The 22,430-nt window shown below is 40.9% G+C and overlaps 1 protein-coding gene across 1 annotated transcript in view; it reads left to right on the top strand.

Annotated features, from left to right (window-relative positions):
* Window positions 1-22,430, top strand: part of CSMD3 (CUB and Sushi multiple domains 3) — a 1,539,978-nt gene that overhangs the window by 1,300,056 nt on the left and 217,492 nt on the right. Inside the window, exon 46 of the mRNA XM_068237930.1 lies at window positions 1,280-1,425. Within this exon, the coding sequence (XP_068094031.1) occupies window positions 1,280-1,425 (146 nt within the window). The remainder of the gene's footprint in view (window positions 1-1,279; window positions 1,426-22,430) is intronic.

The following is a 22,430-nucleotide window of genomic DNA, read 5'->3' as shown; positions in this document are numbered from 1 at the left end:
TCGAATACCAGCCAGGTCAACATCTGCAAGGAGTTTGTATGTTCTCCCCGTGTCTGCGTGGGTTTCCTCCGAGCACTCTGATTTCCTCCCACATCCCCAAAACATACAGATAAGTTGTTGGCTTCCCCCTAAATTGCCATTAGATTAAAAATATGCATGCACTACACAATACATACATAGACATATGACTATGGTAGGGACTAGATTGTGAGCTTCTTTGAGGGACAGTTAGTGACAAGACTATATATACTTTGTACAGTGCTGCAGAAGATGTCGGCACTATATAAATACTAAATAATAATAATACCTGTCTGTGTGTGACAGGTGCACAATCACATTGTAATACCCAGTACTGCATATACCTACCTACCTGTTGTTCACAGTGCACCCACCTACCTACGTGAGCACACGCAGTGTCACTGTGCCTGTCCGCTACTTGTCTGTGTGTGACAGGTGCACATTGTAAAAACCAGTACTGCATATATCTATCTACCTGTTGTTCACAGTGCACCCACCTACCTACGTGAGTTGAGCACACACAGTGTCACTGTGCCTGTCCGCTACCTGTCTGTGTGACAGGTGCACATTGTAATACCCAGTACTGCATATACCTACCTACCTGTTGTTCACAGTGCACCCACCTACCTACGTGAGCGCACACAGTGTCACTGTGCCTGTCCGCTACCTGTCTGTGTGTGACAGCTGCACCTTGTAATACCCATTACTGCATATACCTACCTACCTGTTGTTCACAGTGCACCCACCTACCTACGTGAGTTGAGCTGAGTAAGTTGATGTTTTAAAGCACTTTAGGCCTGCAATTTAGCATTCAATGTGATTTCTGCCCTTAAAATGCTGCTTTGCGTCCAATCCAGATTTTGGACTTTTGGCGTCTATCCCACTCTGCCATGCCCCCCTCTCAGGTGTTAGACCCCTTGAAAAATCTTTTCCATCACTTTTGTGGCCAGCATAAATTTTTCTAGTTTTACGAGTTCGCCTCCCCATTGACGTCTATTGCGGTTCGCGAAAGTTCGCGCGAACCAAACTTTTGCGGAAGGTTTGCGAACCTAAAATTGAAGGTTTGGGCCACCTCTACTAATGTTTACTTGCTATAGAGCACTTCTGGAAAAAGAGTGGGAAAATGTACACATTACATTGCAATTGCTCATGCTATGAAATTAATAAGCCTGTTTTATTGTGTACCATGCGTGTTGCCTTACACAAATACTATTGTTATTTTATAACTATGTTTTTTGTGCCTTTTTATTGTGTATTTTAGGGATGGGCCAGACCAGAGTTCTCCTCAGATTGGTCAGTTTAGTGGAAACACAGCCCTGGAGTCTGTATACAGCACATCAAATCAGGTCCTTATAAAGTTCCACAGTGACTTCACCACCAGTGGCTTCTTTGTGCTCAGCTATCACGGTAAGTGGATTTGTGAACCTATCAGGTTGTTTGTAATCAGCTTTAGAATTTTGTGCATAACGGTGGCTTCCTTGCTTTTCATGTAGTGGTGCTGGAAAATTTATAAACTCACTTGAGAAATTTGATTGAAGGCAAGTTTTGGCTCATTCTGCCCACCTCCTCCAACCTCCAACTGTTGCTACTAGAGCATTGGTCTTTTTGTGTAAGGTACCCCGAATACTCCTGTCTAATTTGTTGTACATTCATCACTGTCCCTTCAAGTCAGAAGCTGAAGTGAGGAGATGGGTAATTTCTGGTATTATGTCCATGGGTGCCATAAATGGCTGAAGGAGAAAGGGGAATCTCCAACCCCAAACCCCTGCTAATCACACTAGAGCTTCCAAAGGTCAATAATATACAATAATACAATTGTATTTGTAAATCGCTTTTCTGCCATAAGACTCAATGTATATAGATATGTCTCAGATCAATACAGGGTTGCAGGGTGGACTTGTGTTACAGAGGAATCATTGAGTTGTTTAGAAATGCCAGACTAAACAGGTGGCTTTTCAGTTTGGACTTCGACCAAGAATTGAACTTTATCCCAATCAGTAGCTGATACCCCCTTTTACATGAGAAATCTATTCCTTTCCACAAACAGACCATCAGGGGGCGCTGTATGACTGATATTGTGGTGAAACCCCTCCCACAAGAAACTCTGACTACATACTCTTGGCAGTTTCCTGTCCGTGAACCTTGCTGCATTGTGGGAAATAACTGTTTACAGCTGTTTCCAACTGCCAAAAAAGCATGCAGCAGCTACATCACCTGCCAACAGTAAAAATGTCACCATGTAATAAATGTCAGAATGTAAATCAGGGATTTAAAAGATTTTACAGTGGGCAAACACTGACTAAATCATTTAAACATAATTATTGTAAAAATGAAGCACTTTTGTATTACATTATTTTCACTGGAGTTCCTCTTGCTGACTGGGTGTGGCAGGGAGTTACATAGTGTAGGGGCAGCATGACCGAAAGCTGTCTCCAAAGGTTTTGTGATGGACTCTGAGGGTGACCAAGTTATTAGATCGTTTTGATCTAAAATTGTGAGAGGTGTGATGCAGTTGTAACTAATACCTCAGATATCCAAGGCCAGATTGTGCAAGGATTTGAAAGTCAATGAGCAAACCTTAAATATAATTCTCCATTTTATGTTTAGCCAGTAAAGTTAGCAAATGATTGGTTTTATGTGGCAATGGCAGGGTTGGCTTGTTACCAGCCTTGCAGCAGTATTCTGGGTGTGGTTTCTGGTGGATACCAGAATCAACATTCGTTTGTTTTAAATTAGCAGATCTGTTTGTTGTCAATACCCACTATTCTATTTTATCTGGCACTTCCTTCTAAAGGCTATTATTTATTGAAGACATGGTTGGATTATGTATGCGCATCTCATTTCAGGCTGTACACTATTCTTTCAGTTGTGCTGGTGTCTTTTATTTAACCTTGGCTATCCTCATTTCCTGGACTTAAGTTCTATTCCCTGGGCAGCACAGAGCCTCAAGTTGGCTAAAGCATCTTCACAACGATAACCTATGTTGACCTTGGTAGAATTGTAATTTTTAGTGATGTCTGCTTCACGTTACCTCTGGGTTTACTGTACAGATAAGTTGCTAATAGCTCCCACTAACGAATTCCCCAATGCACAAAGTACATCTGCTGTGTTTAAATGGAGGGAGAAGTGGAAACGGTGCTTGTCGGATCAGAGGTGATGTTTGTGGACTTCTCCAAATGAGAAATAGAACACTGATACAGAAAAAAGTACATTCAAATGTAAAAGTGTTAAGATCATGCATTGCATTTATATACCGTTTAAAGTGGACCCAAATTAAAAATACAAGATTTCAGAAATAAACTCGATTTTCTAAATTATAATAATACATAACAGCCTTTTTCAGCTGCATGATGACAAATATAAAACATTTTACATTTATTGGAGGAACCCCTCCCTTCCCACTGGCGTATCCAGACGGGGGTTCTGGATGTATGGAACACCCCCCTGAGACTCCTGTACCTTTAAAAAAAATTCCCTGAAATCGCTGAAGCAGACAAGCTGGTAAATATACAGAGGCTTGCCTGCAGGGTCTGTGGGAAAAACTCAGCTCTTTCCCTATTGTAAAGACTGCATGTAGACAGCTACATAAAGTATGTCACAGGTTGAAAAGTTTTTGACAGTCCCTAAACTCCAGGAGGGCTGCCTGCAGCTTGTGTGAGAGGCTGACCATCCCTTACATCCTCCACACCCCTATGGACGGTATACCTATATCATTCCCCTATTCCCACAATCCTCCCCACCATGTTGTTAATGTTTTGTTTTTGCTTTGGCAATGCTAAATGTATTTGGTCCTGCCAATAAAGCTTTTTTGGATTTGGCTGGCAGGGACAGGAGACACAGTACATGCAAGTAGCCTCTGTGTGATGTGGGACTGCAATACAGATATGCTATCTGCTCTACCTCAGTCTCTCCACTCCACCTGGGGGGCAATCTCCCCCCAGGCCCCCTTTCATTCAGTGATTTAGGGCTGGTGTCTGGTGTATTCAGGTTTGTTGTTGTAAGGCAATGCAAAATACTAGGCTAGCTGATAAAACTGCAATTAAAGGGCAGGCAAGCTGGTATATATACACAGCATGATGCAGAGCTTGCCTGGAGGGTCCATGGGCAAAAATCTGTCTCTCCCCTATGTCATAATGACTGCATCTTGTTAAACAAGGTGAACATTTTTTGACAGTCCCTAGACTCCAGGAGGGCTGCTTTCTGACTTGTGTGAGAGACTGGCAGGGACAGGAGTCCTATTACAGGCAAGTAGCCTCTGTGTGATGTGGGACTGCAATACAGATAATGCTCCATCTCGGGCTATTCTCAATTTCTCTCCACTCCTCTTCTCTCTGGGCTAGTGCAACGCCAAAATCACAATAGCAATCGCTAGCAATTAGTGAGTGCGATTTTCAGAGCGATTTCTGAATGAATCACTCAAAAAAATGCTGCACGCGGTATACCTGCGATTTTGAAAAAATCACAACGCTGCTGTGGGAACACCCACATAGGGTAACATTAGCCAAGCGCTTTTCAAATCAATGTTGATTTGAAAAACGCTCAGAAGCCCTCTTGGTGTGCACCAGCCTCCTTCATTCACCTTTGTTTCCCTCTTTTCCTAGTGCAGGCTGGCTTTGTCTTCTTGTCATACAGGAAAGCTAAATAAAAGTGCAATCCTGGTGAGGCAAATTATTATTATTTAGTATTTATATAGCGCCGCCATCTTCCGCAGATGCATATATCCCTGCATCATATGGGTATAGCTTGCGCTATGTGACATATTCCACTGAATTGTTCAAACTAAGTCTATCTCCCGTTCCTCTCTCGGGGAGTTGTTCCAGCGCTGTCCCCTGTTCAAATTTGCTGCTTCCAGAAGCCCTCAGAAACACTTGTGTCCTTGAGTACTTCCAAAGATAGGCAGCTTTGTAATACGCCAGCGCACTTTTGTGCATGGGCAGTATGGAGCCACCTTTATTCGGAAGCACTCGGGGACATAAGTGCTTCTGGATCTTTCAGGAATCCCCCCCTTAAAAATCCTGCGTTTGCCCCTGCTTCCTTTCATATTGCCGGGACAGAATCCGGCAGACTGGTAGAGTAGGAGGTGTCCGGCTAAGGAGGAATTGCTAATGGCTGCCACCTGTATAACCCTAGTTGTGCAAAGAGGAGGGTGAAGAGCATACACTGAAATGCTCATAGGCTTGAAGGAGTGTTTATTTATCTTTGTATGTGTAAGAGTGGTGCAACTAAATATTTTGAATTAAACATTTTTTTTTGTTTGGGTCCGCTTTAAACGGTGTTTGTATGCTGAAACTTGAAATAATGTTCTGGAATGAGCTAAAATGTTAACAAGTACGATACTGTTTAAACTTAAAATTTGGGTGAGCTACTTTTAAGTTTATTACCAGCCAAAACTTATTTAGGTTTTGTATAGAACAGAAGTTGTATGTGGTCCAGTGTAAATCATCAAGAAAGTCCAAACCCCTATCAGCAAAAGTTGCTTAGATAATATGTTTGATGACTAATTATACCTAAATTCTTTGCAAGCATTCAAAGATTTATAGAGGAACTGTCGCGAAAATCTTAAAATGTAAAACACATACACATAAGTACACTTCTTCCTGAGTAAAATGAGCCAGACATTACTTTTCTCCTATGTTGCTGTCACTTACAGTAGGTAGTAGAAATCTGACATTACCGACAGGTTTTGGATTTGTCCATCTCTTCATGGGGGATTCCCAGCATGGCCTTTATTCTTTATAAAGACATTCCCTGAAAAAGATTTATACAATGATGCTGGCCAGTCTCACTGCTCAACATACACTTCTTTGACAGTTGCACGGTGTAACTGCCATTCACTAAGTGCTTTTAAAAATAAAGATGAGAACCCCCAAAGAAAAGATGGGCTAGTCCAAAATCTGTAAGTAATGTCACATTTCTACTACTTACTGTAAGTGACAGCAGCATAGGAGAAAAGTAATTTATGAATCATTTTACACTGGAAGAAATGTACTTCTTATTTGTATAGGTTAACATGTATTTTAAATGTTAAGATTTTCGCAACAGAGGTCCTTTAAGTTTCTTCTTCATGCATAATACAGTTATTATTTATATCATACTAGAAGAAGCCATTTAAAGTGTACCTGAGGTGAAGAACACCTTAGGCTTTACACTTACTTAGGACTTCCTCCACCCCTCTGTAGTCAATCTTGTTCCTCGAATTGTGTCCTCTCCTGCGGCCTTGCCTGATAAATTCCCCAGTGACGGCAGTGACATAACTACAATTAATGGGGCCCCACAACAAAACTTTGATAGGGCCTCCCCAATGTTCACACCCTTTCCCTAGCCGCATCGCACCGCCGGTGTCCTGATCCCAATGCACAGCAATGGAACAGTTTCCATCCCGTGCATTGCATGTGGAGTGGTGCGGAACGATCCGAGAATCTGCAGCATGTTGCAGATTCTCGCACAGCTGCATCTGCCCACCATCCCCTCCATACACTTCTGCATCGGGAGATGAGGAAGTGATGCGAGCGCCAGAGGAAGTGATGCAATGTGGCGAGCTAGCCGCATTCACATCACTTTATCAATGGAAAAGGGCCGTAAAATATTGTATTATAATTTACCTCATGTCATATTTGTTTTCTGAAGTAAGTATTCCCAAAAGGTTTTCAGATATGTGGTAATAGTTCTATATTTTGTAAAAATGTTGTCAGTAATCATGTCATAAATGCAGGAATATTAATACCAAATACTGCAGTAGTATTTTTATGAATAGAACGCCTGAATATATGGCATTAGACTGTAAGGACTTCACATAGCCAGTGTGAATAATTTATACATTTAATGAGAATGCAAATGACCTTTATTTTTTTAACTTATTTTTCTTTAAAGGGGAACTGAAGTAAGAGGTATTTGGGAGGCTGCCATATTTATTTCCTTTTAATCAATACCAGTTGCCTGGCAGCCCTGCTGATCTATTTCTCTGCAGTAGTATTTGAATAACACCAGAAACAAGCATGCAGCTAGCCTTGTCAGATCTGACTTTAAAGTCTGAAACACCTGATCTGCTGCATGCTTGTTTAGGGGCTACGGCTAATAGTATTAGAGGCAGAGGATCAGCAGGGCTGCCAGGCAACTGGTATTGCTTAAAAGGAAATAAGCATGGCAGCCTCTATACCTCTCTCTTCAGTTCCCCTTTAATCTTGGGTATATACATACTTGAAAAAATATTTTCTGAAGTATTTAATTTATACAGGCACATTATAAAATGCTTCTACAGATAAGCTGAGGAAAATTAAATACCAAAGGGGGGTAAATATTTGGTAAAAACTGCATGAGAGCACTCCCTTTTCTGATTGGGAATTACGTTTATTAATAAATTACTGCATCTCAGGAAAAAAAAAACATACAGTGTAGTATCTGTTGAATTTGTATTACTTATACAGATCTTTTGCAGTGCTTTACAGTGCTTTTGCTAGTAACTTTCTTTCAGTTGGGCTCACAATTTTAGTCATGCTATAGTCATATGTCAGTCATAGTCTAGGGCAGGGGCGTTGCTAGGATCCTAAGAGATTCGGGGTACTTTTGGACACTCCAGATGGAAAATGGGTGTGGCCAAGTACCGGAATGTGGGTGTGGTCATGAATGGAGACAAATTTACAGGAACTTTACAGCAGTCTAAGTAGGCCTTTCCAGCAAAATGTTGAATGAAGGCTCCTCTACATGAATACAAGAAAAAAAGTTCAGCCTATCACATAAAAAACAGTGTCATTTAAGAATAACTAGGCAAAGTTACCTGGCTTCTGTGCTGGCTAGACTTTCTTTCTGCTGGGGGGCTGGCCTACTGCCAGGTTATCTGCCAGTCCCCCCATAGCTCTCTCTGACCTTATAGAGGACCCCCTACCGTGCTCCCACAGGCCTCTCAATTATGCACCACAACTCCCAGCATGCCCCCATAGAAGAGCCACATCTCCATGCATGCCCCCATTAATGTATCACAATGCCCAGCATGGCACCACAGCTCCCAGTATGCTCACATTAAGACACTACAGCACCCAGCATAACCATGATTGATGTACCACAGCTCCCAGCATGCCCCCTACTGAGGCACCACAGCTGACTCTGCCTGGGGACACCCCAGAATAGATCCAGGGCATGTGCCACTGATCTTTGGGGCTAGCAACACCCCTGGTCTAGGGCCAATTTTAAGGAGCAGTCAATTAACTTATTTACATGTTTTTGGGATGTGAGAGGAAACTGGATTGCTTGGAAGAAACTAGTGCAGACATAGGGATAATGTACAAACTTTGTGCAGACAGTTCCTTGTTTGGGATTTGACCTTGGGACCCAACCACATCTGGTAAATGACCAATATTTTCCTAAGCTTATTGGTCATTCTTAATGTACTGAGACCATATGGTAGAAATACTTTTTCTGCTTTCTTGTTATGGTTAATTGACTAAAGGCTCATACACACACCTACCAACTATCTGTCCAACTATCTTCCAAACTTGGTCTGTTGGAAGATAATGTGGGCGTGTGTACAGCTGGCAAACAACCAGATGACCAACTTATAACAGGTTGTTTGCCAGATCCAACCGGTGGATCAATCTGACCAAATATCATGCAGGTTGGAACATGTGTACAAGTCTTTTGAACAACTTTATTGTTTTTGAATGCAGACACGTTGTGCAGTTTGTCATTTAGCTTGTATGCATAATATTTAAGTGAGTTAGTTGTTTAGTTGGTTGGCATGTGTGTACATATTTATCAGGTAAACAACTTGCTGTATAGTTGGTCACAGTGGTGGGCCGAAATTTTACATGTGCAAAATTCGGCATCGAAATTTGCAATTACGCATCATAATCGTAATGCAAAATTTCAGAGAAAATCATAATTAGTTTCATATGTAATAGTAGTATTTCAAAATTTGGCATAATTTTTTGTGTAATTTTCGTGAAATTTTGCATAGTTTTATGCCAACTTTAGAGGTTAATAGCAAAGCCCCCATTAATGCTATTGCTACCAAAATTGCTAAATATGTTAAGCAAAATAGTAGGTATAAAACACAAAAATAATTTTTCAAAAAGACCTTGTAGTTTTTGAGAAACTTGATTTTAAAAATGCAAAGAAAAAATGTTTTTTAAACTGTCATTTTTCTAAGTTTAAAAAACATTTTTTACTTGCATTTTTAAAATTGAGTTTCTCAAAAACGACAAGATCTTTTTGCAAAATTCTTTTGACTTGTACTAACGATTCTCCTTAAAGTGGATCCTAGATGAACTTTTACTCATTGCATAATTTGGTTCCTTTCCTATTGTTTATAGAGCGTTCCTCAAGCCAAATACTTTTTTGTTTTTGTTTTAATACTGTAATTCCCTATAAACTAAACAAGCCACGCCCACAGGTTTTCAGAGAGCCAAGGCACTTTCAGACAGTAGCAAGGGCTCATGGGAGCTCAGTCTGGGCAGGGGGAGGGGGGTATTACTAGCCAGAGATTTCAGAGGCAGAGGGGAGGAGGGAGGAGGAGGGGGGATAATGCAAAAAAGCTCAAGATGCAGATAAGCCTGCCTCTGTGTAATGTTTACAAACAATATGGCTGCTGTCATTGTATCACAGGAAGAAAGAATCATATTCTATTAAAGCTGTTTCCAGCTGGATTTGCTGTGTAAACCATCTAAACTTTAGATAAGATATATAGACAAGTTACTGGTTATAGTTAGTTTTTCATCTCGGATCCGCTTTAACGTAGCAATTTTGGTAGCAATAGCATGTAAGGGGGCTTTGCTATTCACTGCTAAAGTCGGCAAGAAATTATGCGAAATTTCACAAAATTTTATGCGAAATTACGAATGACTACACAAAATCAATTGAATTTGAAAATCGTAATTGCGTATAAACGTAATTGCGAAAATGTATGCGAAGTTTAGTGAAATCGTAATTTGTTGATTACAATCATCACTAGTTGGTCACGTTGTGTGGTTGGTTGTGCATTAAGTTGGACATGTGTAGGAGCCTTTAGAAAGCATTGTAGACAAAGGATCAGCATGATAGTAGAAAACTGATATTTTTAGGAAGGCATTTTCTTCAGATAGTATTTTGTATGTATTTTTGTGTTTATCTGTTTTTTGTTTTTGTGTTTTGTTTTGTTCCCTTTAGTTTTTGTTTTCTTGTTTTCTTTTAAATAAGATAATGATCACATTAAGAATGCACAAAAATGTATAATAAGGTGCTTCTTTTTGTGCTCTTACTATTCTTCAGGCCTAACAACTAATTTTGCTGCAGCCAAATAAACTGCATGTATTGAGTTTGAGTTTTTGACACATCATCTGTTGTTGAAGCAGTGGCGGCTGCACATAACAGATGGTGATCTTCCAGGAGCTACTGGAGAAGGCTGTGGCTGGACCATCTCCTCTTGTGTAGCCACTAGAGGGCAGCCCTGAGTTAAGATCTCCTTTTGCATTGTGCCAGGAAGTGCTTTGCTCTGTATAGTTAATGGACTGAATTGTAATTTTATTTATTTTGGATTTGTTTGCAGTGGTGGTTTTTTTTTTTTTTTTTGCTCCGTGCACGTGAAAAAAAAAAGATACAAAAAAGAAATAAAGACTGAAACAGAATATAATACACATTCCTAATGAACGTATAGCATTAACAGATAAAACTGGATCTTTTCCTGCCCATCTATATTTGTACAGTTTTCATATATATTATGATACAGTATATGCTTATGGTTTGTCTTTCCACAAAGTGTGAGCCATCCTTAAAGGACACCTTGCCCAAGGCAAAACCACCTAAAGTAAGCTCAGATCTATGTTCGAGCTGGATCCATATGCCTCTGTGTGTTGTCCCCCCTCCCCCGTTCCTTATGGTCCTCGTTATCACTCCTTGAAAAATTTTAATTTTGGTTAAAGTCAAAGTTTCAGACAGGAAGAGGAGCGAGGGAATGGGAGGGCGATAGGAGGGAACATCGCTGCAAGCCGCCTCTTCCTGTCTTAAAATTTGACTAGCCAACAGTCAATTTTTTCAAGGAGTAATTACAGGGACTGGGGGGAATGAGGAGAGGAATGGACAATGCACAGAGGTATGTAGATCCAGCATGAACATATCTCTGTACTTACCTTGGATAGTTTTGCATTGGACCAGGTGACTTTTTAAGTCTCTGTGGACCTCAACGACACATCAAAAATAATCTCAGCACAAATTTCTTCTAATATTCCTACACTTTAAGCAGTTATTTCTAAAGTCGTGCTTGATGTTCTTGTAATTAAACTACCCCTTTATTCAATTAATTATAATTTCCCCCTTCAAAATTGCTGTGCAACACCCTTTCATGGAAATGGAATACCCCATCAAGAGTTACAATAACTCCAATGAAGAATCACCAGCTTGTTAAATTTACACCATTACCCACCCATTTACCTTCAGAAACAAATTCATATAGTGAAATAGTGGGGAAGGGAGGCTGTATATTTATGGGCTGCACATGGCAGAGGAGAGCTACTGTCCAAGAAGGATAGGAATGTTTATGAAAAAGGAAAGCAGCTGACAAAGGAGGATAAGGCCATTTATGAAAAAAGGAAAGCTGCTGAGCAAGGAGAATGAGACTGCTACACGCAGAGAGAGACACACTAAAAAAAGGCTAGACAGTTAAGGGGATATTCTGTAAATGGAAAGGGGCATCATAAGAAAGTTGGCTTTGGGGGACAACAAGTATAAATCCTTCCTTGTGGTTACAGTAAGATTGGACTTAGCATTGAAGTAGGCAACAACTTCTATTTTTTCTAGGTAGAATACTGGGGAGTTGGGACAGTTTTCTGTGCATAGCCATTGTCTCCACTGTGTCTTCCCATTCCTTTTTCTCAGGATCCAGTGATACACCCACTGTATCAATAAGCAATTTGCTGCTCTTAATCTGTACTAAAAAAAAAGGTAAAAAATGCATTTAAGCAGAGGGATAAAATGAAAATCTAAACTTATTTGGGACTTCCTCCAGCCCCCCATATCACACCAGGTCCCCTGTCATCCTCTGGGTCCACTCCGAGGTCCTGCTGGGGACTCCGTTAAGTTATCAATTTTGGCTTAAAATGCGCGCAACTGTGCATGTGCTGCCTGTCCACCCGCCTCCATCATGTGCCCATCGCCATAAGCGTCGGATATTGATGGCGAGGGGCACGTGATTGAGTTGGGTACACGCACATGATCAGTAGCGCACGACATCGGCCAAAGTCACACACCTAACGGGACCGCCAGCTGAACCACAGATAGGACCCAGAGGACGCCGAGGGACCTTGCATGATATGGAGGGCTGGAGGAAGCCCCAGGTAAGTTCAGATTTTTATTTTATCCTTCTGCTGAGGGTCCCTTTAACTAAATGGCAATTGTAATACATTATCTGAATTATATTATTAATGCAAACTACTTAATTAAGTCATAAGTAATTAGCGTCAAGGAATGTCGAGTCCTAAAATGCATTAAAGAACAGACTGTGTTTGTTTCTCAGTTTCAATTAAACCTCTGATAACCTTTTTTTCTTGCACAAGCCGACTCGTGAATTCGTTACATAACTGTCAGGGACCTTTGTTCTGTCACAGAGAGATCTGCAGTGATTAGCAAGACAAATGGACAAGCTGGCTGTCAGTGCTCGGTGGCAGGGCAGCGGTTCTACCGCCAGAACTGAACTCCCACAGAGTCCCAGAGCTTTGTGGAAATGAGACACGAACATCTCTCCAAGTGAAGATCCAAATAAGCATAATGAGCATAAAACACACAGGATGCAGCCAACCTGTAAGATGAGGATCTATATGGCCTGCTTACAAAGCAGCTAAAATATGTGTTTGATCTTATTTTTTCTTCCTATCTACAATGCTATAACATCCACCATGCTGCTAGCAACAAACCAGCTGGCAGCTCTCCAATCCCTTCTGAAATGAGCCGCTATCCTCGTCCACCTGTCCTCCCACTCATCTGATGCTGCTGCTTCTCTCTGCCAGTCCTTTCACTGGTTGCCAGTTTCTCCGGTTATCCAATTACTACTTCTGACCTTTACTTATGAAGGCGTAACTGAAGTGGATCAAAAAATAAAAGTTATGACTTACCGTAGATACACTAAGTATGTAAGTCAGGGATGTCCAACTCCAGTCCTCGAGGTCCATATCCTTACCAGTGACTAGGATAGACAGAAATGGAGAAAGGTGTTCTACTTGATGACCCACACCTTTCCTGATGCAGTCCTATCAATTAATTTGAGCTATGTCAAAAGTGGGAGGACCTTGGCCCTTGAGGACTGGAATTGGACATCCCTGATCTAAGTGATAGGAAGCTTCTTTAAAGTCCAGAGGCTTCCCTGATCCATCTGGAGCCCTCCATTCCAATGCAGGGTCCTTGTGAATATGTTTTCATGGCCACACTTCTGGTGTGTCCCTACTGGGCATGGGTGAATATAATTCAAGAAAGCAAAGTTAATACCACTACACCTCGTCCACTATGACAGTGCTGAAACTAAGCAACTTGAAACCCCCAAGCATAATCAACTGAAGCTGCTACCTCATGCGTTGTGTGTAATTTCCAAAACAAGACAAATAACATTTAGATTGCGCTTTTCTCCTGGCGGACTCAAAGCACCAGAGCTCTTGCCACTAGGACGCGCTCTATAGGCAGTAGCAGTGTTAGGGAGACTGTCCCATGGACTCCTACTGAATAGGGGCTGGCTTACTGAACAGGCAGAGCCGAGATTCAAACCCTGGTCTCCTGTGTCAGAGGCAGAGCCCTTAACCATTACACTATCCAGCCACCTTTTCATAGGGTGCTTAAAGAGAATCTGCATTGTTAAAATCGCACAAAAGTAAACATACCAGTGCGTTAGGGGACATCTCCTATTACCCTCTGTCACAATTTCGCCGCATTAAAAGTGGTTAAAAACAGTTTTAAAAAGTTTGTTTATAAACAAACAAAATGGCCACCAAAACAGGTAGTAGGTTGATGTGCAGCATGTCCACACATAGAAAATACATCCATACAGAAGCAGGCTGTATACACCCTTCCTTTTGTATCTCAAGAGATCATTGTGTGTTTCTTTCCCCCTTCTGCTCTCATGCACTGAAGTTTCAGGCTGCTCTTTTCTTCTTGCAAACCGCTTTGCCCTTGTCTGTAATTCTCAGTATGTGAAAGCCCAGCCAGCTCAGAGGAGGATTTATCCAGCTTGTAAAAGATAAGAGAGAAGAGAGAATCTGCCATAATCTAAATAACACACAGGCAGTGTGCAGAGAGAGGCCTGGAGGGGGGAGATTCATCACAGAACCACAACACTGAAGAACTTGGCAGCCTTCCAGACACAGGCCGACAAGTCTGACAGGGGAAAGATACATTGATTTATTACAGAGACTGTTATAGCAGAAAGTGCTGCAGTAAGCCAGAACATATTAGAATAGCTTTTGGAACTTGTAGGATGATAAAAAACAGGATGCAATTTTTGTTACGGAGTCTCTTTAAGGGCCAGGAATGTTTGAAATTGCCAAATTTAGTCATTTTGAATTCCGCCATTTATATTGACTCAAATACTGCTGACTTTAGTGATTTATAAAAGCCCCCATATATGCTATCATCTCCAAATGTGTTAGGTATGTTAGAGAGAATAGTGGAAACAAAAACTAAAATAAAAACCTTGTTTAGCTGATACCTCCTTTCCCACAAGAAATCTTTACCTTTTCTCGAATAGATCAATGGGTGGGGGATGTCTTTATGGCTAATATTGTGTTGAAACCCCTCCCACAGTGTGATGTCTTGACCAAGGTCCTGACAGTTTGCTGTCGGTGAATCTCGTTACATTGTAGGAAATAACGTCTTTTTCTACTGTCAAGCATACAATAACTCCCTCTGTGCATAGAATTCTCAGTAAAGAACATTCTGATTCCGTATGGATCACCTGGCTGCACTAAAGAAGTCACCACCAGACCAGTGATACATTTCAGAATGTAAATCAGGTAGAGGAAAGATTTTACAATTTAATAAAAAAAATAAATGTTATTCATTATTTTATTTTCACTACACTTCCTCTTTAAATATACCTTTTTTTATTAATTCATATTTGATTCTCAAAAAAGCAAGTGTTCCATGTAGCCTAGGCCTGGTCATTCCTCTAACTACCCTGTTTTACGGCATTTCTATTGATCTTTTTGTGTTCGTGTTTTGCTGGGAAAAGTTCTGATGATATTTTATTTAATGGCTAAGTTAAAGCACAGATATGCGGAGGAATTTCATTGACTAATAATGTATTCTTGAATCCTCACAAGCACAAAGCACCGACCTTTGTTTCAGGCGCCATCTGTTGCATTAAACCAGCGGCTATTACTCATGTGTGTGTAGGCTCTGCTAATGAGATGATTTTTCACGTTATATAAAGAACATAAAATGTTTGGAAATTGTACGGATGCTAGAGAGCAATAATGTATTTCATCATGTCAGGTATTATTTTATATTACCGGAAAACAAGGTACGCTGCTACTGGTGAGATGGGAGTCTCTATGTAGTCAATCTTCTGTCTATGGAAGAGGAAAGGAAGGGGCACTCCAAAAATATGAAAACAGCTTAAGATGGGAAGAAATAGCTTACCTAAATGAAGTATAATACAAAAAAAATCTATTGATCACATAAAGATAACACGTTTTGCAGGTGTTTCATGCTTCTTCAGGTGAGTACATTGTCTGGAGGCAGAGCATATAACAGCATGGAGCACCTTTAAAATTCTCTAGTAGACATGTTTTTCTTTTTTTTGTTTCCGGAGTGCAACAGCATATACTGAGAAGATATACTGCATATCTGAGTGGACATGGACTTTCTAAACATGCCTTATACTGAGGTTGCTGAATTAGCAACACAAATTTACGAGTAGCTATTTTTTTCTATCATTTATTCCACTGTACTACACTATATTGGTGCTCCTGTTTTTTTTGTGCTTTTTCACCTCTGGAAGTCCCGCCTCCTTAACATAATCCGCCTCTATCCATATTGTATACGTACATATGAAAGTATTTACGCATGTGCCTGACTATTTATCTATCTACACTACAGATGGTCAATGAGACACTAATAATTCTGATTTGCATGTTTCCTTTATATTCCTCTTTGAACTAGGCTAATCAAAATCATCAGGTTATGTAGAGATTTGAACGTTAGCATGACAATTTTGAAAAGGATTCTCCATTTTATGAATAGCTAGTGTAGTGAGCAAAGGATTGGTGTTATGTGGCAACAGCGGGGTTGGCCTGTCAACAGTCTTGCGACAGCATTCTGTGTTGGTTTTTCTTTGGAAGGCCTGCATAAAGGGCATTGCAATAGTCCAGCTGTGATGTGATGAACGTGTGAACTAGGTTTGGAAGATTCTCTGAAGGAAAGAGGCGCTTAATTTTTTTTGCAATATTCCTTAGGTGAAAGAAGGAATGTTTCACCACAGCTGAAATGTGATTTCTGAAGTTTAATTCCCCATCAATCAGTAAACCGGAGTTGTGCACAGTGTTGGAGTTAGTAAGGTCTGAGTTCCCTAACCTCAGTGGTGTTGACTGTGTCTGGAGCTGTTTTGCTGTTAGCCGCTGGCCTCCAAAGACAAGAACCTCAGTTTTGTCAGCATTTAGTTCAAGCCAGTTTTCATTCATCCACTCCTGAAGCTCAGCTAAGCATGTGTTTATTTTTTAGGGTGGGGTCAGTCATGTTGGGTTTGAATGACATATATAGGGCTGTTTCACAGCTGTGGTGCTTCTTGAAGCCAGATTGTAGAGGGTCAAACTTGTTGTTCGTTGAGAGCCTGGATTCAAGTTGGAGATATGCAGCCTTCTCAATAACTTCAATAAGAGCAAGTTGGAAACAAGTCTGTAGTTACTCAGAATATCCGGATCTAGTGATGGTTTCTTGAGTAGTGGCCTGATGATTGCTTTTTTCAGACAGGAAGGAAACGTCTCTGCTTGCAAGGAGCAGTTGACTTATTTGTGAAATGCTGCCCTTAATAGATCAGGGCATTTCAACATGAACTGTGTTGGGCCAGGGTCCAGGTCGCAGTTTTAGAAGAATGTATGAGATGTCTTCTTTAGTAAGACAAAGACAAATAACATTTATATTGCGCTTTTCTCCTGGCGGACTCAAAGCGCCAGAGCAGCAGCCACTAGGGCGTGCTCTATAGGCAGTAGCAGTGTTAGGGAGACTTGCCAAAGGTCTCCTACTGAATAAGTGCTGGCTTACTGAACAGGCAGAGCCAAGATTCAAACCCAGGTCTCCTGTGTCAGAGGCAGAGCCTTTAACCATTACACCATCCAGCCACCACCTTAAGTCAGACCATGATGGTAGGTTGTTATGGCATCCAGGATGAGACTCTGCATAGGTTTTCAGTGTTGTGGATTTAATATCAAACCAAATAGATGAGACTTTGTGAAGAAGAGAGCAAATTTCTCACATAAGTCCTTAACCCCTTTGTCCTCCTTGACGTATAAAAACGTCAAGGAGGACATGCGTGCTCCCGCGGCCGATCGCGCGCGTGCACGCGCACTCCCGGCCACGGATTCGTTAGCCCAGGAATCAATGTATCGGGCTATGGTGCCCGATCACTGATTCCGGGTTTATATGAAAAGGGCGCCTGTAAAAAAGGGCGCCTGGTAGAGCCCATATATACCAACTTCGGCTACAAAAAAGGCGCCTGGTGTAGCCCATATAAAAACTTCGGCTACAAAAAAATTCCGGGATGTGTTAATTACTATTCCCCCTCCAGGCCGCCATGGATAGTGGGGAAATTAAATAATTAGGCTTCCAGCACTTGTAGCCCATATAAAAACTTCGGCTTGAAAAAAAACTCTGATATGTGTTAATTACTATTCCCCCTCCATGGATAGTGGGGGAATGAAATAATTTGGCTTCCAGTGCTTGTAGCCCATATAAAAACTTTGGCTACAAAAATACTCCGGGACGTGTTAATTACTATTCCCCCTCCAGGCCGCCATGGATAGTGGGGGAATGAAATAATTCGGCTTCCAGCGCTTGTAGCCCATATTAAATCTTCGGCTAGAAAAAAGGCGCCTGGTGTAGCCCATATAAAAACTTCGGCTACAAAAAAAAGCCAATAATATGGGCTACAAAGGTGCACCCTACTGTAGCCGAAAAACCTTGTAGCCGAAAAATGTGGGCTACAAAGGGGCGCCCTACTGTAGCCGAAAAAATATGGGCTACAAAGGGGAGCCCGCTTGTAGCCTATATCAAAACTCAGGCGCTCTTTGCTACACCTTGTTGCCCATATTTCCAGAAATAACATTGATGTCTATGGCGGCGCCCTTTTCATACAGGCAGCTCAGGCGCCCTTTTCAACCGATACCCTGATTCCTCTCCCCCGCTGAAAAAGCGACAGCTTCTCTCGGAAGCTACGCTTTTTCTGAAGCTATGTCCCTCTAAGCGTACATTGTACGCTTAGAGTGACGTCATGTAAACAAACTCAAGATTGCCATCTTGTGGCCAAAAATTAAAACTACATCTAAAAGTAAAAAAAATTACAATACACAAATATTTCCCCAAATAAAACACTATTTATATCCCACCCTCCCAAAAATGCCCACATAAAATGTTTAATAGAAAAAAAAAAAACACATTAACTGGTTCCCCGCCGCCGTACAGTATATCTACGCTCCTTTGGACTTCACTTCCCCGCCCGGAGCGTAGATATACGCACCCCCCGCCGCTACCGCCGCTACCGCCGATGTCCGCTCTCCCGCTCGCACTCCCGCGATCGTGCACGCCGCTGCCCGCTCGCCCGGAGATCAATGAACGGGAAAATACATTCCCGTTCGTTGATCTCTGCCCCCGCAATGATCTGCTGCTTTCGCTAAGCAGCTCGATCATTGTAAAAAAAAAAAAAAATACCAGCCTCTTTGTACTTCCTCCAAGCTTCCGGAAGGAAGCTTGGAGGTCGCATTAAACTGTTGCCATCTTGTGGCCAAATAGTAAACTACACCCTAAACTATTTTTCACACACACATACATTACTTATACAAAAAAAATTAACTCATTACCTCCCACACTCCCCATTTTTTTTTTTTTTGTAATTAAAAAAAAAATAAAAAATGTACAATTAAAAAAAATACATAAATAGTTACCTTAGGGACTGAACTTTTTAAATATTTATATCAGGAGGGTACAACACTGTTACTTTATAAACTATGGGCTTGTAATTAGGGATGGACGCAAAACTGAAAAAAATGCACCTTTATTTCCAAATAAAATATTGGCGCCAAACATTGTGATAGGGACATAATTTAAATGGTTTTATAACCGGGACAAAAGGGCAAATACATTTCATGGGTTTTAATTACAGTAGCATGCATTATTTAAAAACTATAATGGCCGAAAACTGAAAAATAATGTTTTTTTTCCCATATGTTTTCCTATTTTCCCATTAAAACAGATTTAGAATAAAATTATTCTTGGCATAATGTCCCACCTAAAGAAAGCCTAATTGGTGGCGAAAAAAACAAGATATAGTTAATTTCATTGCGATAAGTAATGATAAAGTTATAGGCGAATGAATGTAAGGAGCGCTGAAAGGAGAAAATTGCTCGGATGCTGAAGGGGTAAAACCCCTCAGTTGGGAAGTGGTTAATATAAAAAAACAACAACACATAAATATCTACCTAAGGGTCTAAACTCTTTAAATATCTATGTAAAGATGAAATATTTATCTCTATTTTTTTTTTTTAATAAGCTTGTAAATAGTGATGGATGCAAAACGGAAAAAATGCTCTTTTATTTCCAAATAAAATATTGTCGCGATACTTTGTGATAGGGACATAATTTAAACGGTGAAATAACTGTGACAAATGGGCAAATACAATACATGGGTTTTAATTATGGAGGCATGTATTACTTTAAAACTATAATGGCTGAAAACTGACAAATAATGCATTTTTTCATGTTTTTTCTTCTTCTTACTGTTAAAATGCATTTACAGTAAGGTAGCTCTTAGCAAAATGTACCCCCCCCCCCCCCAAAGAAAGCCTAATTGGTGGCGGAAAAACAAGATATAGATCAGTTCATTGTGATAAGTAGTGATAAAGTTATAGGCTAATGAATGGGAGGTGAACATTGCTCGGATGCATAAAGTGAAAACGACTGAGACCTTAAGTGGTTAAAGGATGTGATGTTGGGTTTCCGGCATGATGGATTGCATAGACTGTCAACTGTGCAAAGTAGCTGGGCAAGTTAGTTGGCTGCTTTTGCAATTTCCTGTGATATAGAAGAGGACTCTTTCTTATTGATCATTTTCTGGTAATTTTTCTGATGAATTAGGGAGTGTTTATCCTTTGAGCACTGGTGTTTGCACCATTGTGGTTCTAGTCTGCGTCCCTCTTTCTTTAGTTCCTTTAAGGAGTTGTCAAACCACTGAGCATGATGTAATGGTGTGGAACGTTGTATGCGTAAGGGAGCAATAGAGTCAGTGATAGTAATGAGGCTACTAGCTTTCTCTACTTACAGCACAACTGTCCAGGTTTTCAGCTTGATCAGGATATTGATAAATTCTTTTGCCCCCAAATTTGGCCTTAGACTCTGGAGAGGACATTATCTCATAATAAGGTTTACATTGTGAACTTGATTGAGGAACAATTATGTGTCTTGAACTGTTTTATACAGTATGTACTCTATAAAGTACCATATACGTGCATAATAATAAACCTCTAAGTCTTGCTGGGCATTATCCTATCTACCTTCTTTGTCATTGTGTTTTCTTGTTATCTGAGTTTGCAGTCCACAACTCTTTTTAGTCAACTAGTGGCAAAGCCTGCCTGTTTACTGACAGGTGCTAGGGAACGAGCACCGTCCAAATCTACATGCTGCATGCCTATGACCCTACACACACATGTGACTCCACATGCGCATGGCGACAAACCCACCCCAGGTGAGCACATGGCAGGGACCTACTGCACTCGCACCCATGACCGCTGCCTGAAGCCCGCCCACGTACCATGGCTTGCATCCCCATTTCCACGTGCCACGCATGCAAGCCAGGCACCTGACGCATGGACACAAAAGGACGCAGCGACAGGGATATTATTATTATTCAGTGAATAGCTCTTTGTAATATGTTCTTACTTTATAAATACCAGTAAGAGTAGTAACGCCAGTCTTTCCCATAATGACAAGTATATTTTACAAATAAAAAGAATACGTCTCTCTAGCATTGAATCTAATCTCTACCCCGAAACATTCTTCAAGCTGAACAAAGAGGAGAGAAGATTCAAAGTGACAGTTTGTCAAATGCATTCCATCATTTCCACAGACATTTATTGGAATTCTTCTCTAATATTGTTAAGCTGTGAGTTCATATGATATGATAAAGAACAAAACATTTGGGAAATCATACTTTAATTACTAAGGAACAGAAAGTTCACCTCTGCCCTAAACTATTATTTCAGCCATGAGTGGGCGGCACTGGACTGAAATGTTCTCAAGACTTTAAGGCAGAATTGTTGGATGTTCTCACAGTATTTTACATGAATGGCTAATATTATTATTATTATTATTATTGATAATTTATATAGCACTAATACATCTGCATTAGTTGCATAGGACATTCAACAATTAACCGTCTCAGCTCGGGAAATATTGGGCAGGATGAAGACGAAGGGCTTAGCACTCTCACCTTGCAGCGCTGGGTCCCCGGTTTGAACCCCAGCCAGGGGTACTATCTGCAAGGAGTTTGTATGTTCTCCCCGTGTCTGCGTGGGTTTTCTCCAGTCACTCCGGTTTCCTCTCAAATCCCAAAAACACACAGATAAATTAATGACTTCCCCCCAAATTGGCCCTAGACTACGATACATACACTGCACAATACATACAAAGACATATGGCTATGGTAGCGATTACATTGTGAGCCCCTCTGAGGGACAGTTTAGTGACAAGATAATATACCCTTTACAGTGCTGCAGAAGATGTTGGCACTATATACAGTAAATGCTAAATAATAATAATAATAAAAAAAAATGTGTTATCATCTCAGTTTGGGTTGGTCAATGAGATGCCAAAAATTCTGGCTTGCATGCAAATGTAATCTAAACCTATTGCAGCTTGGAAATGGGCCAATAAATAAGGTGTGCATATAATAATGGCTCCTGTTATAAAGGGCAGTGGATCAAGCCGATATTCAGTTTATGGTTTAGTAAAATGGGGCCAGGATTCAACTTGAGATGTAGGCGAACAGCTCACTTGTGAACAGCTATGGGCCTGCACTACTTCCAGGTCACGCTCTCTGAGAAAACCGCATGCCCTGGCCCAGAAGTGTTCAGTAGTATGCATGCCGTAGCCTGGTGGTGCGTGCCCTTGATTGTGCGTTTGTGGCCGGGCATGCTTTGCGCATGCACATGACTTCATGAAGCGTGCCCAGCCAGAGGCGCACAATCAAGGACGTGCACCAT

Source organism: Hyperolius riggenbachi, chromosome 5 (genome assembly GCF_040937935.1).
Source record: "Hyperolius riggenbachi isolate aHypRig1 chromosome 5, aHypRig1.pri, whole genome shotgun sequence".
In the NCBI taxonomy this organism is placed as follows: domain Eukaryota; kingdom Metazoa; phylum Chordata; class Amphibia; order Anura; family Hyperoliidae; genus Hyperolius; species Hyperolius riggenbachi.
The sequence above is the reverse complement of the archived record's forward strand: the minus strand, read 5'-3'. Positions and strand labels throughout refer to the sequence as shown.